The 16,020-nt window shown below is 41.7% G+C and overlaps 1 protein-coding gene across 3 annotated transcripts in view; it reads right to left on the minus strand.

Moving 5' to 3' along the window:
* Window positions 1-16,020, minus strand: part of LOC111862499 (metabotropic glutamate receptor 2) — a 1,033,882-nt gene that overhangs the window by 605,756 nt on the left and 412,106 nt on the right. For all 3 annotated transcript variants that reach the window (XM_033750785.1, XM_023847974.2, XM_023847981.2), the window contains one exon: window positions 3,132-6,197. In XM_033750785.1, the coding sequence (XP_033606676.1) occupies window positions 3,132-6,036 (2,905 nt within the window). In that variant the 5' untranslated portion in view covers window positions 6,037-6,197. The remainder of the gene's footprint in view (window positions 1-3,131; window positions 6,198-16,020) is intronic.

Consider the following 16,020-nt stretch of genomic DNA (forward strand, 5'->3'; position numbering starts at 1 on the left):
GGATGTTTAGTTTGTGTGTGTGTGTGTGTGTGTGTGTGCGTTTTTCTGTGTTTGTGTACAGGTAGAGGCCTTGCGACGAGCTGATCACCCGCCCAAGGAGTCCTACTGAATCTGTAAGATCTAGAAAAACCGAAGTGAACGGAGAAGTTCATGGAGGTCGGCCTAGGCCCACTGGGGCTGTAGTTCCAAGCAAAAAATATACATGTATGAGTAACATGACTGAAATGATGATTCAGTCACACAGTAGCCAGCAAACCGGCTGATTACACACTTTTGTCTGCCACTCGTCGCTATTGCTTTAAAATATACATGTTTTAGGCCTGAGGTTAAGCGCTAAACAAGAAAATAAATAGATTGTGGCCGTATACCCGTAGGTAATACCTTTCAAATAGCTGCACATCGAACACCAGTTGGTGGGATTGGTCGCTATAGGCCGCATGTAGGGCACAGCAATCTATTGGAGATTCCTGCAGCATAGTTGTGGTTTTTCAAACACATGAACCTAGTATTAGTACGGAAATATAAAACCAAAACGGCAATTCATATATATATATATATATGTATGTCGATATGGAAAGGATTGATTTGAACGTAATGTGCCTGAACTGTGGGTGCATACAACATACACATACTTCCATTAGGCCGCAACAGGTAAGGGTGTTAGTTCATTTGTCGATCCCGCAATGTGAGAGTATGCAATTAAGCTGGAAGTTTATGATACTGCTTTTGTATTTAAGCTTCCACGAGCACGCTGCATTACTCAGACGTGTGGACTAGTGAGCAATTAACTCGTAACAACTGTACGAATTGTCTGTATAGACAAGTTCGTGTGTTCATTCTGGTAGCGGTATTGAAAAGTCGAATTATATTAGCAACTACAAACCATGCCTCTGCTAAATGAGAGGTCTGTATCCTAAGCCACTGCTGTTAACATTGTTCGTTGATAAACATTTTATATGGGTACAACATTTTCAACTACTATAAGGATGATTAAATTCACCTACCTACCTACCCACCCACCCACCAACCTACCTACCTACCCACCTACCTACCTACCCACCTACCTACCTCTCTATGGCTCTAATGTTCTATTGTTGGAGCTTGGTGATTTTCCAGATTCTTAATCTTATGTACAATCGGTACGACTCATTGGAGAGGGGATCAGCTCGTCGCAGGGCCGCTAACTACATACAGAACAAGACAAACACAGAATAAACGCATACAGGCATTCATGCCTTGAGTGGGATTCGAACCCATGATCCCTATGTTCGAGCTGTCGAAGACAGTTCATGCTTTGGACCGAGCGGCCACTGTGATCGGCAAGGTTGATCAAATACAGGATGATAAGGCGACTGGGTCATGTAGCACACACAATACTTCCGTAAAATGTTTAGTCACGAAAATTAAAGAGACGAGACCCAGTGGGATACATATGCATAGGTGGGAGAATGATGTTAAAATTCATTCATCATTCATCAGTAATCTGTCAAGACGACAGGTCCACAGTCTCTTCCAAAACAGTTCCTCCACTTGATGCGATCTAGAGCTTTCTCCTATATCTTAAATAAATAAGATGTGAGATTGTACATTGTATTCAGGTCGCTGAAGACAGATGAACGGTTCGCTCTTGTGAACACGGTAATAAAATCTCGAGTCTCATAAAAGGCGAAGAATATCTTGACCAGCTGGGAGAATATCAGTTAAGGGGCCATGACGTCAGTTGGTGCACATGTGACGCAACCATGGAGTCATTATCCTACAAGTGTGTTTCGCGCAATACAATTCCTAACACCCTGACACAATACAAGAGTCTGTTTAACTGGAGAAATAAATTCCTATACCAGTACGTTCTCTAGTAATTTTAGGGATCGACTAGTTTCCTACTGTTTAGATGTAAATTAAGTAACTTTATAACAAAACTAATGCTGATGTTAGCTGTTTGTATGACGTCTGCTTGTTAATGTCCTTGTTGCAATGTAGTGCACGAACTGACTAGGGTCTCTCAGTGCCTGAACACTGAAAACATTCTGAATGCCTGTGTAAGGACCACCATTCGTCAGAATGGAACTGAAATATAGAATAAAATATTTCTAGTTTCCGAATGTTCTAATCTCTAATCACAGCCCGATCGTAATGGCCGCGTGGTCTAGAGCATGTACTGTCATCCACAGTGTGAATACTAGGATCGTGGGTTCGACTACCACTTTCGACATGGATGTTTCTAATTTTTTGTGCTTGTGCTGAACTGGCAGATATAGAGGTATTACGCCTGGCCGACCCGTGTCCAGGGAGCGCTAGAAACGTCTACAGAGATCCCGAAACCAGCATAAATGTGAGGTTTTTGACAACATGAGGCAGATAATAGAAATATTTACCTAATGTGCCTTGAAATTGTTTCAAAATTTATTAAAAATTTTAATACGTTTTTAAAATAAATAACTCGTCGAACTGCTATAAAATAATAAAATTCCTAATATAACAGACTTTAATAATATTTATTTTTAGACTACAACCGTTCATCACTATGATTTTGCGTATATTATTAGTTTATATTGTCAAAAAGTGTATTCGCTATAATAATAATAATAATAATAATAACAATAACAACAGACTGTCAAATATGGATCCATATTAATACAACTCAATTACAGAATGTAGTTCTTGTAACTCGCATGATGATGACCTAGAAAAGATTGAAACATGTAGTGCACACCTTCGCATAATAAACAAACAATAGAAATACGGTAGTATCTACCGTGTGTTCATCTTTAAGATACTTTTACGTTGTGCTGAAGGCCCAATTTACACGATTATCGAGCTCAAAACAGGATGTAAACCAAAAATATTACGATTTTATAGGTTGAAACTTCGTGTACTTCTGACAAGGCAAGGCGTTTCGGAGAATGTCGCCTCCATCTTCAAGGTGAAAATAAACCAAACAACAAGCCAGCAGAAGCAGGCGGCAAGCTCACTTTCCTCCGAAACGTCGTTCTCTCTATGAACTACACGAATCCCGTACCGCGCGAAACTCATCTTCCTAATACGTTTCAGTGTGAACAAAAATGAAAACAAATTAAAACATTCGAGAAAAAACGCAATAAATATAAGTCAGAGACAGAAGATGTCCCTACCTTTGATGAAGTCGACGGCCATCTCCAGTCCATACGTGTCCTTATCGCAGTCGTCCAGGATATGAGCGCCGATGGTGACATTAGGGATCATCTGATCCTTGTTGAGAACGTCCAGAGTGTACAGCATCGTCTCCAGGGCCTGAATGCCCCCCTGGGGCATGATGGGACCGCAGGTTATGTTGTCCTGTCTTTCGTGGACCATCATGAGGCCTCCGAGGATTAAGTCACCCGACACTTCGGCAGATAACTTTACCGGCCATCCTGGTACACCATCCGACGCACTGTCGTTACGCGAAAATATTGGAGAGACGCCCGAGACCGACGCCTCCGTAACGTCGCTTACTGAGTAATTTGGAAGAGACTCAAAGGCCGATAAATCATGCGTAGACGCGTCCCATCTCTCCACGTCTTTATCATAAGGCTCGGGCGTCGAAACCGTGAAGTCGTAATAATTAAAAGTATTTACTTCAACATTATACTGTGACGTAGCTTCAGTCGTCGGGTGAATGGGGAAAAATTCATGATTCACTTCACTGGAATTAAAATGTTCAGTAACTGTTGACGCAATTTCAACATTTCCGGATGTGCTGGTGTTGTAATTCTTGTCGTAGTTCCCCGTATAACTCAGACCATTATTCGTTGAGGCAATAAAGTTCATTAAGAGATTCGCATTAAATGTTACATCCTCCGAAGGGTTGTTCAAGTATTTGATATTGCTGTAGTCCGTAGAATTGCCATCGTTTTGAAGTTGTTCAGAAGTTAACGTAGGCATTTCTCTGATAATGTCTTCTGTTAATTCGAAACTCGCGTTCTGGTGTAATTTTGTGTCTTCTGAATGAGTAATATTTGCCTCATTAGCGTCTTCAGAAACGTCGCTTTGAACGTAACTCGTTTTGTTATTTCCTGGACGATGTAGCACGTTACCAAAATATACAACCGGTTTTACAATTTGCGCCTGCAAGACATTAGAATCGAAAGACAAATTTTCTGCATCCTTTGTACTATCATTGGTAAAATAAATTTCATAAGGAACATTTATGGGCTTTGTGTTTAGATCTTTGAGTTTATGTTTTACAAAAATTGAATTATTCTGACCACTTCTCAACACTGATTCATTTGCAATTATTTTGAAAAGTTTCAACAGAGAAATGTGTCTGGTTTTATGTGATCTCAAATTATCTTTACTCAGACGTATCTCTGAGGACATATCACCATTCTGTTTCTGTACTAACATATCGCTACCTCCAATATCCTGTCCAGTTGGAGCATCATATCCATCATTAACGGTGGCCGCTCCATTAGAATTCACTCTTACATTTCCTGAAGACCCTAACGTCCAAATTTCACTTTGTCTGGAGTCGTGCTCAGAGGATGTTGAACTGACACTCGTAACAGTGTCAGTATTAGAAACAAAGTCGGTTTCTCCTTCCACTTTAAAACAATCCCTTCTTGTTTTCTCAGAAATATTCCCCCCACCCGTATCCACCCATGATCCATTCACTTCACTAACTATCACTTCATAGTTGAGGGATTCTTCAATTCCATTTGCTGAATCAAGCCTGTCCTCTGTAGCTTCTACTTTATGTGTTCTTGATTCTGCCTTCTGAGGCTCTGAAGAAAGTGCAGCGCGGCTCAATTTTGTCAAGGCCGTTGTTTGCGCTGCACTGAAAATCTCTCTAGTGGATGAGCCGTTGCTATTTCTGTCAAGATGCAGTAAGTTTTCAATTTCTAACAAACTGTTGGATATTTCTCCTTCTCTAACGTTTGAATTGATTAAGTCTGATACTCGGAACAGTTTCCTGTCAGCTTCTGTATGAGATAAGGCCAGACTTCTAACACTTCCCTGGATGGGAACATTAATGTCGACGCCATTCGTGTTGGCAGTCGTAATGCTCTCATTATTCATTTCACTGCTAACATTTAAATCTGAACTGTGTTCTTCCTGAGAACTCCATCTATTGTACGTGTTGGGAGTAATGTTAATTACTTTAATGGGTTCATTTTGTGATGGTTTTAATAAGTCTCTTAAGTCTGAAGTTGTTTTCCCTGATTTATTTACCTCTATATCATGGCTGCTGTCTTCTACAAAAGAACTCATATTGCATGTGAAATTTCTAATTAATTTGTCGGAAGAAAGGAGGGTTTCATGAATTGCATTGAAGTTTTCTTCGTACAATTCTGAAGTATACCTTGAATCATACACTTCCTGTGCGTTAGCAATGGACTTGTTTGAAAACGAGTTATTCACCGAATCGTCGAATGGTCGTTTCTCGTTTTGGAAGGAACTGTTCACTTCAATTAGTTCTCGATCAACTGGTGGCAGCGTTAGCGCTTTCTCCGACAGCTTCTGAGAACCTGATTCGAATTTTGAATGTCTTTCACTAGAATCTCTTATTCTCTCGGCTAAAAAAGTTGTTTCAGCCAGTGGTATATCTTCTTTAATGGATTTCTGCTCTGATGTAGTGGATTTCTTTAACTCGTGAGTAACCGTGTGAGATATTTTTGCTTTCATGTGGAAGAAGTACGGTCTACTTGTTCTGAAATCGGAATATTCCTCTGTGGGAACATTCTTCTGCCTACTAGCTGCGGTTACCCAGCCAACATTTGGCAAAAGCTGTTGGTTCTGTGAGACAAATGAACTGCCACTCTCGGCATGCAGTGTGTGTGGAGAACTTGATAAATTGTCTCCTGTTTCATCTCTTTGAGTTGCGGCAACTAAAACAGACACTTGTGATTCAGAATTGTGATTAGGGTGATGTTTATCAACTCCGCTAAATTCGTGTGGTATAATCGACTCGCATGTAACGATGTCGGCGTCGAATGCCAGAAGCGTCAAAGTCACAGCTGTTAACAGTTGAACAATAATCAACCAGTCAGGCGTAAATTTACACGCAGCCTTCACCATAATGAGGCGTATTAAACACTTCGCGAGGTAAACGCTCACACAGTATCAACGGTGCGTTCTTGAAACCACATTCTGAAGTGCTCTCTTCACTCTAGCTCCTTTTCCTGAAGGGAACAGTGTCCATCCAATTTTCTCCTTTCATCAGTTTTCGTTCCTCGCACCTGTAACAAGACAAAATATTTTTTTCTTGTATTTGTCAAATAAATAAATTCTACACTGAAGAAAGACGCATTGCTTTCCTATGAAACTTATGATACTTCACTTTGCATAGCCCAGAATAACCTTGAAATATAATTCTAGGTTTTGAGGTCCTCACAGCGGTGGTTTTGACTAGTTCTGCCTTCTGGAATATAACGCAATATAATCCGTTGATTAGTTATAGTTACTTGGAGTTATAATATTAAGTGTTCAATAAATACAATTACCAATCGAAACCCCGTCTATAGTCACTCTATCATGTTACAATATATTTTAATGCTATTAAATTACTGCTTAAATACTATATTCCAAATCCATGAATACAGGAACATACACACACACATACGTCGAGCAATACAACGCACGCAGCCACATAAGAAAGACACACCATAAGACACAATATATACACAATTAAAACATAAGAAGAACGACTCCCATAGCGGATGAATGGCGTTACACATGAGTTTGATATACGACATGTAAGATGGTAGATCTTAACAAGTTTTAATATATAAATTTTATTATTCAACAACGATGAACACACATTTTACATCATTTTATAAATAGACACTTGATGGCAGGCAGTGCAATGATTTAACGTGATGGATACACCTGAGGATGGCAGAATGATGTCGAAACATGTAGTGTGAAGTGACAAGTGAAATTGTATGCACCAAAAGACGGTAAATATATATACATTATGGACAGGAACATTTGTTGTATACTTGATTTTACATAAACGTCAAGGTTAAATAAAATAAATTACATGACAAATTTAATGTATTATATTTTATATTATATTTTGTATGTCTCGGTTGAGTTATGAAGCGGCAGGATTTTGTTATGTTTTAATTAACTTTTGCCATTGTCCTATAATAGATTCGCGAGACAGAATTGCATTCTGGCACAGATTAAATTATAAGCCAAAATGTGAATATTGCAACATGAACGGCGATGTCAACATTTGAATTTGTGACATAAATTCAGAGAGATTCTCTAGGTCACTTGGCAGCACCTGACTTGACTCCTGACACTGCGGAGAGAGTGACGCGGTCATGTTATTTGGGCTCAAACAAATGGGAGACGCTACAAATCCGAAATCCCATTTTTTATTATTCAGAGGACGAAAAAGAATAAATAAACTCTCGCAGATCTCATACAACATTTCGCCTAAACCTTGAGTACAGTATAACCAGGCTGGTGCTGTGGTGAAGATATAATCTTTAATTCAGGAGGTAATCGGTTCGAATCTAGGCTATCACACCAGCCCTCCTGGCTGAGCTATTCGTGGTATTCTTTGGTAGACAGGCACACAGTGGGAAAATAGGCCACGACAACTTATTTTCAAATCTTAAGTTGATTATTTGAATTGGCATATCGACGGACTATGACTGAACACCTGGTTCGATTCCCGGAAGAGGTAAGAGAGTTTTCTCTTTTCTTCTCTTGTGTCCAGACCGGCTCTGGGGCCAATACAGGCTCCAAAGCAACGAGTACCACAGGCTCTTTTTCCGGGAGTAAAGCGGCCGGGGCGTAAAACTGACCACTCATCTCAAACTAATGCGGGGTCAAAAATGGAGCTATACCTCCACTACCCCATAAGTCTTCATGGCTTAGTGCTTAATTCATTTAGCACAGGAACAATTTTGCTCTTTTTGTTTAACGACTGCCTCAGTATCGAGGCTATGTATAATTGACGGAAAAATGACTAATTGAAGTGAGGCAGTTGGCGGAATTGGGACCTGACAGGAGAAACCCCTCCAAGTGCAATTTTGTCGAACAGAAATGGCAAATGGCCACATCTGGGAACAAACCAGGGTCGCCGCATTTGAAGACCGGCGAGTAACAGCCTGAGCGTTAGGCCGCGCCATAGCTCAAGCGGTTAGTCGCTGGCTTTCCACCGCGGCGGACCGGATTCGATCCCGGGTCTAGTCAAATGGGATTTGTGGCGGACAAAGTGGCACTGGGGCGGGATTTCTCCGAGTACTTCGGTTTCCCTGCCAATCTTCATTCCACCAAATTCTCCAACATCATAATCACCCGGAGCAGTCTACAATAGGCCAATCAGTGGCCGCCGTGCCGAGTGGACCCAGTTGGACTCCAGCCCCCCCCCCCACTAAGCGAATTAAAAAAAACAGTCTGAGCGTGGCACTCCTCGAATTGATGCCGTTTAGAGCCATGTAACTGAAACAAATGCTAACCTGGTATATTACAACCAACTGGATTCTGCACGTGTGTCACCAAAGTCATGCATTTTACGGCCTGCTACTATCACAGTACACCAATCAATTTCTTTTTTTAGCTGCCGAATAAACGGCACAGACGGGGCGTCAATATTATCTAAATTAAATTCTCGATGTAATTTCGTACTGTGCTTAATAGATAATTACACCGCACCTGCCTCAGATGTCATAGCTGGGAACACTAAAATGTAGCTGACGCAAAACGATACGGCATGAGGCACCGTTTTCAGGACCGACTGATTCCAAACACCGTAAATATATTGTGGCGTATATGCTGTTGCTGTTAGCGACAAGCTTTGAAACAACATTCGTCTCTAGGCAACGGCCGTGAGACAGACGTTACTTACTACACAGCAGAATTCTTAAAAAGCAAGAATAGATGGCCTCTGTTAGGGAACGGCTCAGTAAATAGATTCCCGCAGCAACGGGTACGCATACAATAGAGGTACTGTTGGAAACGGACTTTTATACTCGGTCCATGCAAAGGGGTTATAAGGAGGGCAACTGAAGTGAGAATAATTCAGTACGATATGTAAGTTAGGCATGATCTGCTCTGTAAAGCCTGTACTGACAGAGGACTTGTGTGTAGTGCAAAAGGTAGAATTTTCAATATGTTATATATGTGAAATATACACTTGACGGAAAGCCAGGCATATTCATAAGAGACGAACCCCGGGCCGTCTGAGTGTTGTTTTTCGATTCAGGAAGCAATGCCGGAACATTTTATTTCAATTTCCAGTCCCGAATATTAAAACAGTCACTCTGTAGACGTGCATGAGAAAAATAATAGGCTTTGCATGTTGCACGTATAAAAGTTCAAGACAAGGATTTGAAAGTCAATGAGGTACATGTATTCAAAATGAACTGAAGGAAAACTTCTGATTGACAGCTGAGTTTTTATGACGTTCTCTCAAGCCACTACGCCAAACTGTCAATAAACTGGCACTGAGATGCAGACTTTGTAAAGACACAGTCTCCCACTCAGCCTTTCCTCTATTGATACCAAACTGGTCTTCCTCATCCCATATTGAAAAACGATTTTATTTTAATAAACTCAGTACGAAGCGAAGCGTATCTACACATCTCGTTCTCAGTCTACAAGTCTACACCCCAAGCATACTTAAGTCCCGCACCGCTTCCTGTCTTCATAGTTAGACTCTTTCGTGTTTCAGAGTTTACCTACATGCCTATATTTCGTCATCTAAATTTACCCTTCATTACTCAGATCCCTTCCCTTTAAGAACGAGGTTATATCATGCATAGCGTAAGGAACTTTACGGATTTAAATCGCTGCGTAAGTACTGTGACACGACGCACGTAAGCCGGAATATTCCATTGCTAGACAACGGCTCGCTACGAAATTAACATACGTTCCGTCGGCATCGGAAGACGCATAATAGTCCATTGCCAGAAAACGGCTCGCTATGAGAATAGCAAGTCGCTAGGAATGTTTCGTAGCAACGGTTAAACACAATATAAGAGAGCCTGTTAGAGATGGTGCTCTATATTCAGGTCGCATTGAAGTTTTAAGATGGGGACACAATTGATTCGAGAGTCAATTCGGAAGTGATTCTTCGTTCGTCATCCGTTCTTAGTGATTCGTAATGCTACGTTCCCACGGGGTGTGGATACGAAAGCGTGCAACGCTTTCGTACTTGCTTTCGTGAATTTGCAGGCGTGAACCCACCAGTCGTGGGTCGTGAGTAGTTCACACTGGCTGAAGTGTCCACGAAGACGTGATTCAGTTGATCGCGGAAAGCCGACCATGAACGACCTCCTCATAGAAAGTTGTGCTGTTGTGAGTTCAGTTTTTGCTGCTATTTTAGCGCAGAGAATGAATCAGATGGTGGAAATGAAAGGAAAACGGAAGAAAAGGCGATGGTGGGTTAGGAAATGGATTCTAAAGAGGAACTTAGGGCCACATATTTTGGTTGATATGGAACTCAGAAATAGTTACCCATATGATTTCAAGAACTTACTACGAGTGTCTGAAGACCAATTTGATTTCCTTCTGGAACGCGTTTCCCTTTCTAGTAATTTTATGACCCGATCGGGTGTAGACATGGTAGAGGCAAATTCACGACTGAAAATCAAACATGTCTGATACGAAGCGTGAGCCCTCACTTTTGCCTGTGACGTCATAAGAATTTCCACGACGCTTCGTTCACATGGGTCGTACTCACGAATACCTGCCTCACGCTAGCGTGTCACGCCCCGTGGAAACGGGCCCTAAGGGAATGATTCGTAAATCAGAACCAAGTCAGGCACAGCAGAAGAGAGGACACTCGTAGTCCAGTAAGGAATGGAGCGAGTCTCAGGCACGCATGGATTGTGAACTGTTCTAATTGATTCTAACTGTAAAGAAGTGTCAATAAATCCAGTCATCTAATCCATAACCCGTTATCATCAATCACGGAACCCGGACACGTGACAGTATATTTGAGAATCCAATCCGCGTATGAATATTGTTAAGTATTTTAACAATAGAAAAAGTGGCCTCTGGCATTGAGGGAGGAACGTAGACTGAGGGTGTTTGAGAACAGGGTGTTGAGAATATTTGGACTGAAGACAGATGAAGTGACAGGAGGTTGCAGAAAACTGCATAATGAGGAGTTTCATAACTTGTACTCTTCTCCAAGCATAATTAGAATGGTCAAGGAAAATGAGATGGGTAGGATATGTAGCGCGAATTGGTGAGAAGAGGAATGCATATAGGATATTGGTGGGAAAGCCAGAAGGAAAAAGACCACTGGAAGACCAAAACGTAAGTGCGTGGACAATATTAAAATGGATCTTAGAGAGATAGGATTGGGTGGTATGGCTGGGATTGATCTGGCTCAGAATAGGGACCGGTGGAGAGCTCTCGTGAACACGGCAATGAACCTTCGGTTCCATAAAATGCTGGGAAGTTCTTCAGTAGCTGCACAACTGGCGGCTCTCAAGAAGGGCTCAGCTCCACGAGTGGGTGAACAACAGAAGCTCCTAACCTGCTGAAGAGGAAGGAAGAGTCTGCGTGACTGACTGACGGTGGAGCTCTCTTACTCCCACAGCAGATGGTGTATACCATAACCACGATCATACCTATCACCACCATCATCAGTACAATCATTTCTTCTCAGGCACTCAGGCAATGAATTAATGACTGCGGTGAAGATCTGATTCCTTCCGCATAGCGGAGATTTCTACCGTGACGAACGCATAAAACTGCTGGATCGTTAGTGGAAGTTTGTGGATCGTCTCTAGGGGTAATTATGCAGAAGTGCGAAAGTGAAAGGAAATTGCCCGTTATTTCAATCAAGTGTCTGTTCCCGTTTATATAAAGACAGCTAGCAGATGCTCTGAAAACGAGGCACAGTTCAGAAATTTGGAAACGACAGCAACAAATAAATTTGATTCAGGAGTAATTAAGAGGAGACTGAACTCGGGTAATGCTTGCTACCATTCAGTCCAGAACCTTTTGTCTTGTCGTCTGCTGTCTTAAACGTAAAGATTAAAAGTCTGTCTCTGACATTAAGGTAAGAACATAGATTGAGGATGTCTGAGAAGAGGGTGTTCAGAATATATGGACCGAAGAGAGATGAAGTGACAGGAGGTTGGAGAAAACAAATCCCAAAAGACTGCTTTCTTCATAGTCAACGCCGTGAAAGCCTCAAATCTTACAACATAATGAGGAGCTTCATAACTTGTACTCTTCGACAAGTATAATTAAAGTGTTCACGTCAAGAAGAATGAGATGGGCATGGCATGTAGCACGAATGAGGGAAAAGATTGATGCATATAGGATATTGATGGGAAAACCAGTAGGAAAGAGGCTACTAGTAAGACCAAGTAGTAGGTGGGTTGATAATATTAAAATGAATCTTAGAGAGACAGGATGGGGTGGTATGGACTGGATTGATCTAGCTCAGTATAGGGACCGGTGGAGGGCTCTTGTAAACACGGTAATGAACTTTCAGGTTCCATAAAATGCTGGGAAATTTTTGAGTAGCTGCACAACTGGCGGCTTCTCAAGAAGGGCTCAGCTCCATTAAGCTATTTAGTTAGTCTACTGTCTTTACGGAAAGAAGAAAGTTATGATGCATTACTTTTGAGCACTGACTCGTATTTCTGGTTAAGTTACCGATGCTCTCAGGAGCTCAGAGTATAAACATTGAAAGGTAGGATGAGTGGTGACTAATGAATAAAATAAGACGTAAACAGAAGCGTTCCAGGTCGAATTTGAGATATTAACTCAGTGCTAGTCTGATAGGACAAAGAAAAACATGAACAAGTTCAGTCAGGACAGTCGGGACAGCGGACCTACATTCACAAGTATCATCTTCTCAATGTAATTCAGAAACACAACAGCGTGAGCTATCTTGCTCGGTCTTAGCTAATAATTTTCGGCGTGAAAAAAGGCTGTGCACTTGTAACATCAAATTAAGCTAAACATTTCTAAGGGCGTCGTTGTTTTCTTTTTTGTCTCTTGGGGTGGGGTGAGACAGAGTCCACTTAGTACGTCGGCCACTAATTGGCCTGTTGTACCAGCCCCGGATGATAGATGATGAGTTTGTGGAACAGTCGGTGGAATGAGAGGGGGAAACCGAAGTACTCGGAGAAAACCTTGCCCAGTGCCAATTTTTCCACTATAAATCCACATGACTTTACCTCGGATAGAACCCGGGCCGCCGCGGTAGGAAGCCGGAGTCTAACCGCCTGAGCTGTCGCACGGCCTTTTCTAAGCTCTTAAGCTCAGAATATATATATATTTTTTTTTTCTACTTTTCGACGTTATATATATAACGTCGAAAAGTAGAATTACTGGTGAACAGTGAATTTCAAACATGAGGAAGTAAGTGATCACGCTCGAAATTAAAGCATTATACCAGCATCTGCTTGGTGACTGTGGTACAGGACGAAAATAAAAGTTATATCATGTGTTTCCCAAGAAGAGAGTTGAAATCGCGACCACCAGCATACGAAGCATGCGTATTGCACACTCGACCACGATTTTCATAACACAACTACATGAGAATCCATTTTTCTGTGATTAGCTCTCTCGTAACGAAGTGCTTGACTCACCCGTACTCGGCAAGTGAAGCTAGGTCCGTGCATTCAACAAAACCGGAAGCACAAAGAGGAATCCATGGCGCCCGGTTTCTGCTCTCTACGTGCTGATGGCAATAAGGCTTTCAAAATAATTGAAGCCAACATTTATCAACCCAAAACAATGTGGGTGAAGTTTAGATCAGGCAGAGAGCACACTCCTGTTAGAGTCACTGATAATTCAAGTGGACCCGTAACCAAATATTGAAAATCAATTCTGTCAGTAATTAATGGAACCTGGTGCATATATCCATCCTGTGTCATTAATTCTGTTTGGAAATCTCCAACAAGACGCCGGTAACATAACTGAAATAGCGATGTTATATTAATTAATATATTTCCACTGTTTTGGGGTCGTCCATTTCATTTAATTTAATGGTAGACCTACAAAATAACCTTTGGTGTCAAGACGGTCAGTGATCATTTGACCCGTTTGAAGCCCAGTGGTTCTATATGCACCACATGCTGGAACATACAAATACATTGTTGCCAGGATGCAGAGTTACAGTAGGAGGTAAGTGCAGAATAATTGGGCTTCAAAAGACTTTCGTAATAAATATATATATTTTCCACTAAACAACATTAACGGGTTGATATTCGTAGCGGAGACGTAATCTGAAGAGTATTGTCTTGTGAGATATAATGCCGTGTAGACTGTTGAAAACGGGTAAAAACAGAAACAGTATTCCTTATAACTACCGCTGCGAGAACCTGGAATCATACGAGACGTAATATGTTTCCTATGAGGTACGAACTGCTTTATATATAACACTTAGAAGAAATTAAGAAATATTCCATTTGTGAATAGTATAAAATATCTCGGTGTAATCTTTGATAATAAAGTTACATGGATATTGTACATAGAAATGATCGAAGCCGAAGCCTTATTAGTATATATTCCCTATTCAAAAGTGAGTGATTGAGCGCTAACATTAAACTGACACTCCATACAGCACTAATTAGCAGTATCATGACTTATGCTTGCCCCGCCTGGGAATTCGCGGCAGACACCCATCTACTGAAATTGCAACGCCTGCAAAACAAGGTTCCCCGCACCACTGGCAATTATCCAAGACACACGCCGGTTGGCGGTTTACTCACGGCTTTCAAAGTTCGGTTCGTATATGATTATATAACAAGATTATGCAGGTAACATGCAGAAGTCGTACAAAATCTTGATAATGGAAATGTTTGTAACATTGGAGAAGGCGAAGCCCGACACAGGAAAGAGGCTTAAACTTGACTGCGGTCAAGCATACGACCGTTCAAGTGACTAGACTGCTGTTGTGGCAGGAGCTAGTAATGATAGGGCATGCTCTGCTATACTGAGCATATACTAACAGAGGCCTTGTACATGCTGTACATTTTTTTTACATTGGTTCTTCCAGCACATTAAGGGCCCTGGCCTCTTATTCAGTTCCGTAATCATTTTTTACAGACTCCTTACTCCTTGGATGAGTGATGGACCCGTCGCAAGGCCGCTACCTAAGCACAGGACAACATAAACACAGAATAAACGCATACGCACACCAAACATCCATGCCCTGAGTGGGATTCGAGCCCTCCATCCCAGGGTCTGAGCGAGCGAAGACACTTCACGCCTAAGACCGTGCGGCTTGTGACCGGCTGTTAAGATATAAAACAATCATTATATTATTACAGACAATGATAACGCTACGTGTGGCGACGAAAATTTGGGCCAGGCCGGACGAGTCACATTGTGCAACTGAACAAAACAAGCTCCGTGGCCTGTAGTCTACAAGCGAACTATACCGAACAAGCGACCGCCGCTTGTCGGCGAAGTTAGTGACAACTGCGGAGAGAGGGTGTCACGTGGTTAGCGCAACGAATCCCCACATCCGTTAATTTCGGTTTTCTAGCCCGGAGCCTATATTCCCTTGATGTGGCTCATCAATTATACTCATGAGGCTGAGTGGATCCCGTTCCAAACCCACTGCCTCTCAGAAAATCTGGCAGAGCCGGGAATCGAACCCGGGAGCTCTGGTTCTTTATCCAGGAACTCTGACCACTAGACCACAGAGGCTGTCTCGTGCAAATGAACATCAACAGAAAATATGCAAAATAAAGTTGATTCGTAGCGCAGAAAAATCTAGAATATCGGACGTCTGCGCGGAAATGTCGGACGTCGGTCTCGATGCGTCAATGTATTAATGTCGTAAGTCGGATTTACTGTAAGTCAGGAGCAGCCCGCGACGTGTAATTATTGCAGTCCAGGTCACACTATGAATTTGGGAAATCAATTCAATTTCACCAATCTCTGTACAGTCTCAATCAACAGAAATCTGCGGCACGAATTTCAGGGAATTCTCAGTGAGTGACGAGAACATGGTTTCAAAATTGAGACGTACGTTTATAGTGACGCAGCTGCAAAACCTTTAATTTTCCAAGGATTAACTTACAATTTAATATCAACACAAGAAAGAGCTTCTCTACTCTA

Source organism: Cryptotermes secundus, unplaced genomic scaffold (genome assembly GCF_002891405.2).
Source record: "Cryptotermes secundus unplaced genomic scaffold, Csec_1.0 scaffold882, whole genome shotgun sequence".
Classification (NCBI taxonomy): Eukaryota; Metazoa; Arthropoda; class Insecta; order Blattodea; family Kalotermitidae; genus Cryptotermes; species Cryptotermes secundus.